The sequence below is a fragment of the Sebastes fasciatus genome, chromosome 15 (assembly GCF_043250625.1).
Source record: "Sebastes fasciatus isolate fSebFas1 chromosome 15, fSebFas1.pri, whole genome shotgun sequence".
In the NCBI taxonomy this organism is placed as follows: Eukaryota; Metazoa; Chordata; class Actinopteri; order Perciformes; family Sebastidae; genus Sebastes; species Sebastes fasciatus.
Window position 1 is genome coordinate 24,996,750 of NC_133809.1, and position 16,072 is coordinate 25,012,821.

At 40.3% G+C, this 16,072-nt stretch overlaps 1 protein-coding gene across 1 annotated transcript; it reads left to right on the forward strand.

Annotated features, from left to right (window-relative positions):
- The first annotated feature begins 1,463 nt into the window (after nt 1–1,463).
- On the forward strand, nt 1,464–14,220 carry fbxo33 (F-box protein 33). The gene is made up of 6 exons (XM_074609691.1): nt 1,464–2,079; nt 7,493–7,603; nt 10,231–10,391; nt 10,703–10,911; nt 11,137–11,434; nt 12,786–14,220. Exons 1-6 carry the CDS (start codon nt 1,607–1,609, stop codon nt 13,049–13,051), a joined length of 1,518 nt encoding a protein of 505 aa, XP_074465792.1. The 5' UTR covers nt 1,464–1,606; the 3' UTR covers nt 13,052–14,220.
- The last annotated feature ends 1,852 nt before the right edge of the window (nt 14,221–16,072 follow it).

The window sequence follows — 16,072 nt, forward strand, 5'->3', positions numbered from 1 at the left end:
AGAAACATAACAGAGTGCGTTCCTAATATTTTTATTGGAGTACTTATCTTTCAGTATATTAGTACCTCCAATATAAGTATTTTTCCACACAATCTTCTGAATTAAAAGGTTGATGAACAGTACCAGGGTTTAAGAAGTAGAAGTAGAAGGACACTTTCTGGTATGGCATCAAAAACAGCAGTATACTCCTTTTGTTTTACAGGCATTTTGAGTCTATCAAGAAATTCTTTATATGATAATGAATAACATTTTTTATTAAGTAATTGGCCAACTGTCAATATTCCATTATTAAACCATGTGTGCTAGAAGTCCTATTTTTATAGTGAATGTATTTATTGTTCCATATGAAATACCTATGGGGTGAAAAGTTATGTTTTGTAAGCTAATAACCATGCTGTCAGTGCTTGCCTATGCAAATCTGCTAACTTAATCAGGATTTTATCAACAGAGAAGTCACATTTTAATAGAAATTTGATACCACCAATCATGAGGATCCCCCTAATAATACTCAGTGGATTAATAAGGTAAATTCATGTGCTCCCTTGGAAAAAATAACCTATGCTATAAGAGGTAGCCCACAGCTTTTCTATAGGATATGGGATCCATGGATCACTTATATAGAGTCTTCTTAACCTTTCTAGGGTATTTATTTAATTATTACCACCATGACCTATACTGCTGTAGTCCAACTAACTAATTAAATTATTTTTAAAAATATGTTTGTTATTTTTTCTGTAACTTTACCTCTAGGGATAGGAAGAAGGCTGGGCCTGTCTCTGTGTGGGAGTGGGAAGTGATGTGTATGTGTGTATATATGTATGTATATATTAAATGTTAAATGTAAGATATATTTTTTTTGTATTATGGCACCGTTGTTATGTTTTTTATGTTTGTTATGCTATGTGTGGGGAAAAAAAGGAATAAAAAGAATTTTACCAAAAAAAAATGTTTTCTTTTCCAAGACTGCCATACTGTTGTCACTTTATAACTGTAAGTTGTGGTGTGGTTTTGTTCACCCTCTGTTGTCTGTGTTTGGAGTGAGTAAGGAGGGGTTTGTGTCTGGGTGGGAACCACCAACTCCAAAATAAAGATCACGTGTTGGCTTGGGTTTTTAAACTGCTAGAGGAAACACCGCCCCCCCGCGGAGCACGGCGGTATGGCAAAAATAACACCACCTAAGGACGAAACCATTCACTTCACAGCGATGGCGATGCAATCACTGATTTACCAAAAAAAGCTTGTGTAATTTTTACACTAAAGCTCTTAATATGGTTGAACAAACAAAATCGTTATTCTACCAAAACACAAATGATGACATTTTATCCCGTTACAGGCATTTTCTGTAATATATATGAGGCTTGTTTTGCTCCCCCGTGCAGTGAAAATGAGTGGTTTGGTCCGATAGTATTGAAGGCAGAGCTGAAGAAGGTTTGTTTTCACCGAGAGGAGGAAGAGGAGGAAGAAGAAGAAGAAGAAGAAGAAGAAGAAGAAGAAGAAGAAACCTCGCTGTGTTTCTCTGCTGCAGCACCAGTTTTTAAACAAACGGTTGTAACATTTATTTTATATATCTGGTTTGGTTGTCGGACAGCAGCTGTCTCAGCTCGCCATGGCTCTGTGTGGAGGTGTCGGAGCCATGGCTTTACCCAGCGAGCTCATCGTCCACATATTCTCCTTCCTCTCCGACCGAGACAAGCTCCGGGCCTCGGCCGTGTGTTCCCGCTGGAGGGAGTGTCTCTTCTACCCGGCGCTGTGGACCGAGCTCAAGCTGCGGATAGGCGGTGGTGGTGGTAACGGTGGAGGTGGCTCCGGAGAGACCCCGAGGCTGGAGTTCCTCATGCGGAAGTTTGGCTCCTTCGTGCGGGAGCTGCAGCTGGAGCTCGCCCCAGTGGAAGGCTACCTGAGTCCGCTGAACAACGAGCCGTCCTCCACCTCCACCTCCACCAGCAGCACCACCTCCAGCAGCAGCAGCAGGATGGAGCAGCCCGACAGCGACCCGCAGCTCTCCGAGCGATGGAGAGACGCCATGGCAACCTACCTGGACCAGGTGTTGTGTGTGTTCTCCAGCATCCGCAACAACAGGTAAAAACCCTTACATTTTGCTCCCAAAAAATCATTTTCTGGGTGTCTTGTTTTTCTTCAATATTCAAAGAATTCGCATGACACCTTTTTAACCTTTTTTTTGTTGTAATTTCACAGTTTTTTGGTGCGTCGTCAGTAAGCTAGCAGCTAGCTAGCTTAGTTAGCTATAAACAAACCCTGACATTAGCAGTTACGTAATAGGGTCATGTCTTTGTGATGGAGTTACACAGCCAATATATCCTTATTATTAACAGTATTTTATAGTTTACAGTCATCAAATGATTATGTCATTGTGGTGGAGTTAGCAGCCAATATATCGTTATTAATAACAGTATTTTATTGGTTCACAGTCATCAAATAATTATGTATTTTTGTTTTTCATTTCATTTCAAAAATGTATTTCGAACATGTAGAACACAATAAAATAAATAAAGAAAAAATAATGATCATACAAGCAAGTGGACAGTCAGAAACAAGTAGTATTTACATACAATGAAATTATTATTATTAAATTGCCTTTTTGTTAGTTGACTTCGTAGTTTCACATATTACTCAACATCCTTCAGGAAAACTACAAAATAAGTTTTGTTTTTTATTGTTGAATTTACATTTATTCATTTCATTTCTAAATTTATTTCGAACATGTAGAATACAAAAAAATAAAATAAAGAAAAAGAGTGATCATACCAACAAGTGGACAGTCAGAGAAAGTAGTATTTACATACAATGAAAAGCGTAAGAAAAATAACACTTGATGCCTTGATTTACATATTCGAAAAGGAGTGAGAAGTATAAACTTATTTAATCCCATACCCTTCTCCATAAGTCAATTATTAATTATTAACCAGCTTCCTTTTTGAGCCATACATATACTCTAATTAAATTTTCCTAAATTTGTCTAACTATAATTATTATTATTTATAATTATTCTAACTGTAATTATTACCTTTTATCTCTGTCATACAGAAATATGAATTAATTACTGATATAATTGTCCTTATGTATGCTTCAGTGTCAAGTCAAACGCTCGTCTGCGTTTCTTTTGTTACCAGGTCTATTTTTTATGTTACATTGGGGGTCTTCATACCAGCAGATACAATGCAGCCCTGGTGGTGGCTAGAGAAGGCATTGTTGGCTGTGACTTGCTGATATCAGCACTGACACACACACATATACAGTGTATGTGTACACACATTTAGCTCTGGTATGTCATTGCATACTGTTGAATGTAACCAATTCAATTCAATTTACTTTATTGGCATGACTGTCAGGTGAACAATATTGCTAAAGCGTCAATTCAATAATAAATTTTAAAAAAGAACAAAATAAAAACAAATATATATATATATATATATATATATATATATATATATATATATATATATATACAATTCATTAAGCAAATTACAATATATAGATATTTAAAAAGAACATGCATGTAAATGGAAGAAAACAAAGAAGTAAATAATGTTTTGTCAATAAAACCAACAAACAAATAAAAAACAATTAATAACAATATATTGCAATATCAAAGGATAAATGTAAAAAACAACAAACAAAAAAAAAACATGAAGTGCTGCATACATAAATTCTATCCACTTGGCTAATTTCTGCTATGGGAGTTGCTATTCTGTAAAATGTTATTTTTGAATGTTAAGATTCCTGATTTCAGTGCAGAATTTCTCTTTATTATACCTTCTCCCACATTCTCTATTATTCTCTACAGTGCTTTGTGGTGTTGAAATAGCACCCATCCAATGCTGTGCAGTTCATGTCTTAGTTCTGCTGAGGGGGCTGAAACCTTTTTCTGTTGTCTGACTTCTTCTCATTGAGCAGTTTCCAATACTTTCCATTCACAAACCGACTGACGAACTTTTAGCCTGTGTCCCAGTTCCATGCTGGAAATGTGACAACGTACAACGTGTCTGTTTGCATACTGAACTTGCTTGATTTTTTTTCAATGTAGTGTTAGGTGTATCATCCCAGCCCTAAAAACAATCCACTATCTCCCGATTCAAGTATTGCGATTCGATAATATGATTTAGTACAATTTTTGTTCACTTTTTTAACACTAGACCATGAGAAAAAGTTTAATCATACACTTCTAGGGACCTTTACTTTGTAAAATATCTAAATGAATACAGTAAAAATGTTGGATACTCAGCATGTCATTGTCAGGCATTGTTTATTATTTTTTTTCCAGCAACCCAAAAATCAAAGACTGAAGACATTTCCCTAACAAATTAGTGGTATTTTCTTTCTGATTTATAGGGGACATGTAATGTTTTATACTTCTGGTGAATATAATCCAATCAATCTTATTTCCATGTATGTATTTTGTATATAGTTCCCTTTGTTAACACTTTATTTTGAAAACCGGTCATAGTCACACGTATACTTCTGCTAACTTTGCCAACTCCGACACTCCCCAGTCAGCTTCATTCTTTTTATCCATCCATGGTCAGCTCCATCAGGGCCATTTGGATGCATATAACATAAATGTCAGTATATTGGTGCTCTACAGTTGTAGCGCCGGCAGATTTGACCATGGAGATGAGAGTGACGGCTGGCTTGACTGCACGTTACGATTCCTGTCCATGACAAGAATTAGCATGCAGCTTTAGCCATGATGTCTAGCTCTGCTTTTCCTGCAATGTGTGAAACCCAAAGTGTTTCCATAAGTTACTGTATGTGTAGTGTTTACCACTTTGGATTTAACATGTGAGGGTGCAGGTCGTATCCATGCAGACCCTCCGTCGTTTTCTACTTTTTCGTTTCGGCTCGCTGCAGTTTGTTTTGGTTGAAGGATACGGAACGGATATGACGTCACGTTACTCAGACTACAACAATAAAAGCGGTAACTTCCTTTTACCTCCGTAAAGACTCAAATGAAGCAAATATATTGATTCTGGCATTAAAAAATGTATTTCAAAATAAAAAAAAATTTTAAATCGCGATGCATAGGTGAATCGATTTTGTTTTCCACCCCTAGAAGCTACTAGCACCTCAGAATTTGAACATTTAACAAGGTTGCATTGGTTGGTGCATGACTTGTATCATTTCCTGTCAGTACAAAATAATAAAGTGTGTTGGTTTCTTGTATACCAATGATGCCATGAAGATTAGTATTTAGTAGCATGTTGTAGTATGGAACTGGGATTCAGATTTAGTCTGTATGAGAACTGGATAGGCACTGCAGGCCCTGTGCAGTCAGACTGCCATGAGCAAACCAGCAACAAAAAATGTTGACTGGGCAAGTGAGTATTTTTAGCAGTATGTCCAAATGTGCCATACTCAGCTAATTATGTTATTTCTTTGCTGTTCACCATTTTTATCAATTCAAACGGGTTGAATAACCACTGATAAGGACAACTGTCAGCTGTCATATCTAACTTAGGCTCCCATGTTATCAGGTGATGAAAAGTGAGTTTTTCGTACAGCTAACACTGGTCCAACTCCACTATATGTTAGAAATAATGAGAAAAGATAACTCATTGTTCCTGTGCTGGCGGTTTTGCACACTAAGTAGTTGCACATGAGACTGCTGTTGGTTTCACTGTAGAGGCATTTTGTGAAGCTTAGCTCTCAGTTCATTTACAGGAAGTGGGCATCATCAAACATAATGCACACAGCACCTAGTAGGTAGACCTACGTCATGTGTGGCTGCACGGCACATACAGTATGTGCTTGATAATACTTTCCTACAAGTTGCATCAATGATCTTCCATACAACATTGTCAAAACAGATGCAGACTGTCTGTTTGGACTGCTTTTCAAAGCATCAACTTTTGGAATATAGTCTGCTGCGTGTTTGTTGGCAATCTGTTAGTATAACTGTTGTATTATGGACTCTAGACAGCAGTGCACCATAGGGCAAAGCAGCCATAATTCTGTCACGATAGGAGACGACCCAGCAATATAGAGAACCAGGGTTGGATTAGATTGCACAAAATGGCTACAGTTTGAGGTAAGAGGTAACACCCCCTCTTCTGACGTTGTTTGGATTGGAAACGGTTAAACTTAATCCCTAGTCTGACTACTATTTCTGCTTCTATGGAAAATTCCCAAGCACCCCTTATGCGCTCCATGTGATTCAACCAGATACACAATTTACAGCAGTAATGACTTCAACAAATGTTGACAGAGCAAACAGATGACAAGGAAGTCATCCATTTGACATAATTATGGTTAAATGCAAAGTCAGTCTGTTAACCCTCTGAGACCTACAATAGACCTGTTTTTGTCTTTTTTAGGGGGGTACAGGGTTTCTTTAGGGGGATAACGCTGGTCAACATTAGATGTCACATAGAAGAAGTGTACATCATCTGAATATACATTAGGGATGGAACGGTTCAGGTAAATAATACGAACCGTTCGGTTCGCTAGTCACGGTTTTGGGCGTGTATGAATTGTTCGATTCATTTGAAATAAGTTATGAGGCCGATTGTGTATTTTTTTCATGTAGAGTTAGGCTCCCGTTTATTGTCACTCTAGAAATCAAGGCCTATGGAAGTAGGCTGGGACACAGGCGGACATGGGTCTTGAGGTATGGGGTATAGCACATACGCAGTGTAACTGAAGCTGTGGTCGTGCGTTGCTATTGGCTCAATTTTGGCGAGTGCAGACCAGACTTTACTGTGGATGTGTTGTACCCAAAGATATGACGCGTTGATGAAGCGTGACCCGAGCCTCCTTCTCAGTTGGCACGGATGAAGTGCAGAGTGCGGCTGTCAGTCAGTTTAGGAAATGGCGATTGGACACGATAAAGTACAGGATCCACCAGCATTCTTTCGCTCTGCTGTATGGGAGCATTACGGATTTAGTGTTACCTATGAAAATGACAGGAAAAAAGTGGTGGATAAAACGGCGACTGTGTAAGCACTGTGCAACATGTGTGGTTTATGCTAGCAGCAACAATTCCAATATGATGAACCATTTATGAAGACATCACTCCGGTGTCCGTTGATAGCGCAAGGAGAAGAGATTCGGGTAGCAAAGAGCAACTCCTTTTTCCCGCAGCATTTAAACAGCCTCTACAAGCAGATTCAGACAGGGCAAAAAACATAACTACAGCATTGGGTAGGTTTATAGTGAGAGATATGCAGCCTTATGCAGTCATGGAGGACGCTTGATTTCAGCATATGATTAACGTTACTTGAGCCGCGCTATACACTTAAGCAACATAGTAATTCCAGCAGCACAATCCCTGTAATGTGTTTTATATTTATTCATTATTTTTAAATAACACAGTGGCACAGAAATCCAACTGTATTCCTTAAGCGTTTTCCTTAAGTGTGACCCCAAAACTGTGATATGAACTGAACCGTGAATTTTGTGAACCTTTTCACCCCTAATATACATATACATATATATATATTTCTAACATTCTCTCTCTCTCTCTCTCATTCTCTAGAAACCTGCGGAAGCTGAGTCTGTATGGAGACACCTGCGTTCTCCAGCAGGAGGGCCTACTGGACAGCTCCAACCTGCACCAGATTCACCAGGGGGACAAAAAAATCAATGAGTAAGCCTGAGCATAGCAATATACATATCTGCTGAATGTCAGAAATGGTTAGATTCAGTATTTGTTTCTGTCCAGAGTGGTTACTTGCATTGTAAATCAAATGTATAGGACTACAACATGATATTATATTGGTAATTGATTGATCGCAGAACATGAATGGACAAAATAATATTGTCTTTTTGATATTCAGTGGATGTTTGTGTGTGGGAGAGTATTATCTACAAAATGGCACTGTTTGGATTTGGAAACAGTGTGTGTTGTTTGGTGTCTCAGAGGGATAATACATTTCCAAATTTTCAAATGGATAGATGTTCATAGGACAGTTTGTCATCATACAGTCAGCGGGCACACAGCATCTCCAGCATCACCGCACCACAGCACACAACATTAAACACACTCACTGTGTGTGACCAGCTTTCTGTCAACACACTGATAATAAATAAATGAATAATGTAGCCTAGACCGCTGAGGTGCAGCAGGCTCTGTGGATCATAGTCTCTGAAGAGGGAGGGATTGTTTATAGGCTGAGAATCGCAAACAATGATGTAATGTTTGTTAAATAGTCCAGCATGCTAATAAGCTGTAGGGATGGGAAATGATTGATTGACTTTATTGATAGCAACGGAATTACCGATTCTGCATATCGGTCCGATTCCTTATCGATTCCTCATTGATTCCTGATCTATTTTCTGTCTGGAAAAAAAAAAGTAGGCCTACACAGGTTTTCAGCATCAACGCAGCTGTTTTATTATCTCTGAGTTTGAACACAGTGAAGAATATCTGCATAATAACATTTGAACATGTTAAATGGTAAATAGACTTGCATTTATTATACAGTGCTTTTCAAGTCTTCCAACCACACATTCATACACCAATGGTAGAGGCTGCTATGCAAGCTGCCAACCTGCCCATCAGGATCTAATCCAAATACTCATTCACACACCGATGGCACTGCCTTAGGGAGCAATTTGGGGTTCAGTATGTTGCCCTAGGACACCTCGACATGCAGACTGGAGGAGCCAGGGATCATACCGCAGATCTTCGGATTGGTGGGCGACCCGCTCTACCTCTAAGTCACAGCCGCCCCTAAAACAAATTACAATAGGTATGCAAAACTTAATGATAAAATAAACAATTCTTCCTTAGAAAAATAGGCATGCCTTGTAACATTTAAATGAATTATATTACCCATTTTCAACAGTAAATAAGCTTAAACCAAATATAAAATTGGCACATAAAATCAACAATTCTTCTGCGGAAAAATGAGAAAGGGTTCAAACCTTTCTAAATATTTTGTGACTGCACGGTGACATTCATTGACCCTTTCTTCGCTCATTTTCCCTCCCCGTGCAGCGAGCATGAAAGGGTTTTGCTGGCTTGGAGCTGATAAGCGAGTCGAGCAGCTGGCTGTAGCCTCAGAGCTATCTGTAGCAACAGTCTGATTGTCATGGATGACATGAGAGAATATTTGTACAGCATTCGTTTTCATTTAGGTTCTTAGTCACAGAAAAAAATGTGCAAAGCCTGTCTACGTGGCGCTAATGTTATAACAGGATATTTACCCTCGGTAACGGACGTGCTCCTCGCGTAATCATGGTTTCATTCTAAGATTTCGGATATACTAAAAAATCTCATTGTGGTTTTAGCGTACTAAATGGCATGTTGGTATGGAATTTTGGACACAACCTTTCTTGTTGCAAGTTTCCAGCTGCGTAGTCGTAGATGCAGACGCAGAGTTTGGCGTCATGACGCATGATTTTTTTGTAACTGTCAGAAAAGCATGCCAGCATTGATAACCCGTGAGGCGTACAATTCTGATGGATTGGACAATTTGGAACAGCAATCAGACAAACTTTATATCTAGGGTGCAGCCCCCAACTGGGCACTGGAACCCAGTAGGAGCCAGTAAATATTTTTTTGCATCATGGCTACAAGTGTGTGACTATTTTCCCCCTCACTACATTTATGTACATATATACTGTTTGTGTTTCAGGGTACTTAATTTGGGGACCCATTTCAACACAACAGCCCATTGATCCAGAACAGTATACAGATCATTGCCAATTGTGATGGGCTACCTTTTTGTATCACAGTATTTATCATTCATAGCAACCAGTGTGGGTTTGTTGTGCAACTCAGTGGTAGTGAGGTGGGTGGCATCACATGAAAATGTGATGTCAAGTCATACCTTCAATGTTGTGCTTTGTAAAACAGGTCTGGAGGATTCGGCACAATCTTGATGATGTCAAACTGTTTATGAACATCAAATTCGCCAAATAAAGAATATTTTGTCGCGGCCTTGGACATTTTCTCGACACACAGTTTAATGTGGTGAAATGTTCTGTTTGCTTTCGTTACGTTTGTTATATAAAAGGATAAAAATATTAAATTTTTTCAGTGCAGTGTTTTTCTGTTACATGTCTTTCTCTTTGCACAAATGTATATCTTTAGCCCGTTTTTCCTTCTTCACTCGAGGTTTATTTTTAGTATGAAACTTGTCTTCGTTTTGATTTGAACTGGCATACACAGCTCACATTGTGTTTTGAATTTAACGTGCAGGAAGCTGTAGTCATGCAGGTAAAGTGTTTTGAAGCTAATTCTCTTCTCCTCCACTGTGCTCTCTGCAGAATCCAGCAGTTGTTCATGGAGGTGTTGTCTAACAGCAGGCAGCTGAGATGGTTGTCCTGTAGCTTCATGCTGGGCCTAGTGACTCCCTGCTCCTTAGCCTGCCTGTCAAATCCTTCAGCTGAGACCCTGCAGCACCTCAGTTTACTGGACCACCAGCTGGGTATGTGTTGGTGGGATTCTTCTGGATCTATTTGTCTTCCATTAAAAAAACAATTGGATTATATTGGTTTAAGTTCATAAGCGTTAAACCCATAGATATTAGAGATGTTGATAATTAACCATTAACCGACAATACGAATTTTGACTGATTAATGCTCAGATTAATGATCAGTTTTTCAGTATTTCAGTATTTAATCTGTTTATGCATCGAAAAAAAATTCAAAATTAGCATCCCTAATAGATACATTAACAATAACAGTCATAGTTGTATTATGTTTTTACAACTTGTAACCTCTCCTGAATTTCCCTCAGGTCCCCTCATCTCGCCATCAGAGATGGATCGTCTATCTAATCTTCATTCTCTGGCTCTGGATTTCTCTGATTTGACATCTGAGCTTTGTGGTCTTCTTGCATCTCCACGCCGAACTCCACTGCATCGCCTCTCCCTGCTGCTCAACGGCGCCGCCCTGGAGTTCAAACCATTAGAAGGGACTGCTTCAGAGGATGACTGGAAGGCACTGGTAATGCAACGTGTATTTTTGTATTCTTCTGAGTTTCTGAGTCTTGTCGGCCCCTCTGCCAGAAAAATGATTCCAGGACAGCCTTTTGCTCAATTTGATGACAAGATGTTTGAAATCCCTTACGCCAACAACAGCTACTTTTTGATCTCAGCACTGCTGCCTCGATCTTTAAATAAGTGCATGCCTCCATGTATACATCCTTTAAATATACCCGTTCCTCCCCAGATTCGTGTGAGTGCCAACCTGCGAGTGTACATCATGGCCCTGGAGGTCGACAGCTCGGAGCTCCTCAGGGTCCTAAAGCCTAGCCTTCCTCTGGAGCGCCTGCACCTCGACAGTTACGGCACACTGGTGACCGACGCCACGTTGGAGCTCATCTCTCAGCAGTACAACAAAACGCTGACTCACTTCCTGCTCCTGAGGGATGACCCCGACTTCCCTGACCTCAGCATCAATCGGAACGAAGACCCATTGGTCCTCCTGGCATGGAGATGTACTCAGCTGGCTGTGCTGGTGATTCATGGTGAGTTCATCTTGTTGTTTCGGGGATGTACGGTAAGGTGACTTCAGGTTCATTCGGGTCTGTTCTGGGCCAACCTTATGATGGCAAATACAAGTGGTTGTAGTGGTTACATATACAGTATAAATTGGTTCAGGCTTGGTTGGAGTGATCTGAACGGCTTTAGACTCGACTGGGTTGGAAGCCAAGAGAAATGGCACTGACTTTAAATCTGATACCTAATTGCTTAAATCACATGTTACTACAGGGCTCCAGACTAACGTTTACATTGGTTGCACTGGTGCGCCTTACTTTTTCATTTAGATGCACATAATTTAGGCGCACCCAAAATTTTTCACTGCGTCTTTTGGCACTGCAATAATACATTTTAAGCATTTTGTCAGTTCCCATAGGCCTACACTAGGGATGTCACGATACCAGAATCCTTTTGTGAATTTGCCCCTCAGTTGTTACAGTTAGCACACAGTTGCCTATTTACACATCTAGTAGATACATTAGCATTCATTTGAAGTTGTGTTTCTGGCCTCCTGATGGATTTTAGTCCAATATTCACTCTCCTTTTAGCTCTGTTTTTGCTCTCCACCAACTCCTGAGAAAAATATTTAGCTTGTTAGCTGCTAAATGCTATGTTCCTCAGTTAGTCACTAACATTGTTGTTCTGGTGTTTGGTGCTGTGCAGGCAGCATGCAGTGGGTTTATTTTCAATGCAAACCACTTCCTGCTGTGTTTGGAAGCAAAGCTGATTAGAGTGAAACAAATCTTGTGGTTACTGGCAGCCAAAAAGCAAAGACATGAGCGGAGGATAACTGCAGAGTTGGGTGGTTATAATCTGTGGGTTTGTCACAATGTGAGACATCTTACAATGTTACACAACATTACACATCATTTTATTAGGTTTGCTCATTTTCAATAGCATGTTTTAGAATACAGCACACCAGTTGGTTTATACATTGCAATTAATATCCCTGTTTTGTCAGTGCCTTCAGTTGCCATTTACAGGAATTGTGTTTGTCTAGAAGTAGGTCAAAGGAATCCCAAACCTCATGACTGTAAATTCCCAACCATTATATCAGCATCGCCCTGTCAGGGTTTATTTCACAACAGTGACCCGCTAGCTGTACATTATCGCTTATTACACAGCGACTTACTTAAGAAATCAATAATTTGACACAAAATCGGTCTGCCAGAGTCCGACATCAGAACTGCGCCCATAGCAACGGTCTGCTATACATAGTGACGGTCTGCTATAAAGAAATAACAGACCGTAGCACGCCATGATCGACCTAGAAGAGTATTTAACATTTAATATTGGTGTGATTAGTCCAACCCTCCCTGAACACATCTCTCTCTGTAGGTTACACTGTTTGGTCCCATAATTTGGTGGCCATCTCTCGTCTGCGAGGCTCCAGCCTCCGCGTCCTGACCGTCTCAGAGGAGAGCATCGACTTCGATCCGGACCAGTCGGTGTGCATGGAGGGCGACCCGGTCCACAACCTGGTCAAGGAGGTTTCCCTGGGCCTCGGCCGTGTCTGGCACCCTTGCCTGGATTCCAGCCTGGTTCTGTCCGAACCCACCCAGCACTTCCACCGCGAGCTGCACACCTTCAGCATGGGCATGTAAGGCAGGGATGGCAAGTCCAACACGTCACAGCCTAAAGTGTGTCAAGACCAGGCCAGACCAACCAAAAGTCAACTCAGACAGCTGAACCAGGCAAAATGCAGACCTAAGTGAGAAATCTGAACTGAGATCTTAAAAACAATCCGTGAAACACATTTATATGAACTGATGTGAGCTGATTGTTTTTATTTTACTTTTATTTTTTGGGGTTTCTCTCGCAGGGGTTTTAGCACACAATCAAGTCCTAACATTTTCCAAATGATTCCCCGTTTTCTTGCTTTGCCTCTTGATTATCTAGTTAGCCAGTGACTTGGAAAAACAGATTCAATCTTTGATGTTTTAAATACATTTTCCAATTGAGAATATCCCTTTTTAAAACTAGATATTCTAATTAAAACTTGACATTCATTCAGTTTGAAGTCATACCAATCTATAGTCCCAAGACTTGAGTCATGACCATTTTTTTAATTTGTCTGCTAAAATGGGTGACACCGCTGCTTCAAAAGCCCTCTTGTCTGGCATGGCCCAGTCTGGTCTGGTCTTGATCGACATGTATTCAGAGCTCGATGTCTCTCCTTCACCTTAATAACCTCCAGAGCCTCTGTATGACGTAACTCTGATTTATTTTTTATTTTTTTCTTTGACGGATTTTCATCTCTCCCTGCTCTGTGTATAATCTTGTTTTTCCTGTGTGGTGGTTCCCTTGCCTGTATAGGCGTTGTGTGTATTTAAATAAATACAGATGTATTATTATCCTGCTCACAGCTAGAACAGGACAGGCAGGCGGGTTGAGTGATGGACCGGTGGGGTTTAAGGGGGGGGGGGCGGGGGGATGCTTTAGTTGTGAACATATTTTTCTTTTCTTTCTGTTTTAATTTTTAAACCTTTGCTCTTTGTCGGTCTGTCTGTCTCCTCCACTCAAGCAAACGTTGGAGTTTGTAAACTAACCAATCAATCACTTCCTGGGTAACACAACCATAGCTGCTTTTTCTGTTGCTCTGAAAGAGCACTTTGTGCACATGTCCATTAGTTCGAGAGCCTTGGCAGCAGGGTGGGAATCTCCACTGTAGTGTGGCTGACTGTGGCAGGTGCTAATCTGTTTTAATGCTGTTTTCAGCAGTGCTATGACTCAGATTTATGATCATTTGTAAATGGTTTTATTAAGGGTTTTTGAGCCCCTTACCGATGGTGTTATGGAGAATATTGTTACACGCTTGCAGCCAACACACTTCCCGCCCTGCTCGCTTGTCGACTTTTCGAGAAACCTCGCTAGTCGATTTAAATAGGGAGCCTCGTCTTCCGACCGACAGTCAGAGCCGAACTATAGCGTTCAGCCCGTCACAATACAACATACCCCTGCTCTGTTCTATCTTGATCTTTAGTGAGCTTGTAGTAAATCTTCTCTGCACCTTTGTTATATATTCAGGATGAATATGTGGCCGTACACATGCTGCATTTTTTTGCGCCCTCAAATCAATTGTTGTCAATGTAGACGCACTCGAACACAGGAGCGAGGCCATCGCGACGCACAAGCATTCCCAGGCGCCTATTTTTCAAGTCGCAGAATATACACAGTTCAGCTTTTGGAACACTGCACCGCATGTCATGTGACCAAGAATAAGGAATCACAGCCGGCAGATATCTTTTCTTTGCTTCCGTAAATATCAGTCTACATTAAATATATGGAGGAGGAATTAATCATTTTAGAGCTTTATGATCTGTCCCACGGACTGTTTTACTTGCTTCACCCTTTCCGTCCGATGACATCACAACATCAGGTTGAAAGGTCAGCCAGACTGACACAGGGAAATCGAGCAGTAAAGCTACTGTGAGGGCTTGACGATGCTGGAAAATCCATTTATCTTTGTTTTGACTGAGTTTAGTTCAGAGGCTTTTACTGCTAAATTATCGCAACTTCATTATCGTCATTGCAGCGCACAGATTTTGGTTGCTTAGTAACAGCAAGAGTGCAACCTCCAAAGCACCTTGGTTAAAGGATGAAAGTGGCACGGCTGGCATTTTCCATGTGTTTTGATGCGGCATGTGTACGGCCCCTATAGTTGCCTTTGCTCTCCTTTTTAGAGGTCATGACTTTCTGACTCACTGGTTCCAGAGCCCTTTTGAATTGAAAATATCAAATTATAAAGTCAATGAAAAGGAGTGTGTGTCATAATATGAAGGGCTCTGAGATAAATAAAAAAAATCCTTCAAATATTTCTGCATTGTTCTAAAGAGGAATTAGGTTTTCAGTCCATAATGCCATATTTATATTTGAGAAATCTCTTTGACTACGTCCAAATTATTGCCATGCAAACAAACGCAGTATTCTGTAGGCACAGCTTTCCCTACGGTGGCAAATACCAAACCCAGGTTTTGCAGCAATTTCGTAGGCAGGAACTATTTTTTTTCTCAATGACGGATTTCTTGTTTTGGGGTAAAACATTTCACGATAAAGAACCAGGAAAAGAAAAGGATGCACTGAATGTAACTCATTCTGTTGGCCGGTCAGGTGTTAGTGTTTTATTTTGAAGGCCTGCTGTATAGCTATATTTGCCTCAGAAATGTGGCAGATGCATATCTTGCCACAACAGCTGCTGAATAAAAGCATTTGGACATTGTAGGTTCCACTGGCAGCTGGTTATGTTTTTGAGAAGTGGCACCAACAGCACAACAAGGTTTTGGGTCTAAACCTTTCAGCGTAGGCTTTTAACATCGCTATGACCAGGACAGCGGTGGTGATGATGTCGAGTAGGGTGTGTGAAACAATCAGTTAGTGTGAGATATTGTTTTTTTTATTTCATTATTATTTCCTCTTGAGTCACAGTTGCCTTGGAAATAGCCCCTTGTTTTCCGGATACAGTTGTTGTTGTTGTTATTAATGATGTTTATCTTGCCATCTGATAAACCCTCGCTCCACCTCGGTTGGGGGATCAGTAAACCTAATCATACATTTGTTTTCAAAGATTAAGGTTGATGAAGAGTAAAGGATGGCAAAAACCAGTCTGCTCATTGCACATGTTTTAT

Coding starts and splice junctions, on each gene's coding strand:
- fbxo33 (XM_074609691.1), top strand. CDS start 1,607: ATGGCTCTGTGTGGAGGTGTCGGAGCCATGGCTTTACCCAGCGAGCTC. Junction 7,604..10,230: donor GGGGACAAAAAAATCAATGA/GTAAGCCTGAGC, acceptor TGCTCTCTGCAG/AATCCAGCAGTTGTTCATGG. Junction 10,392..10,702: donor TTTACTGGACCACCAGCTGG/GTATGTGTTGGT, acceptor AATTTCCCTCAG/GTCCCCTCATCTCGCCATCA.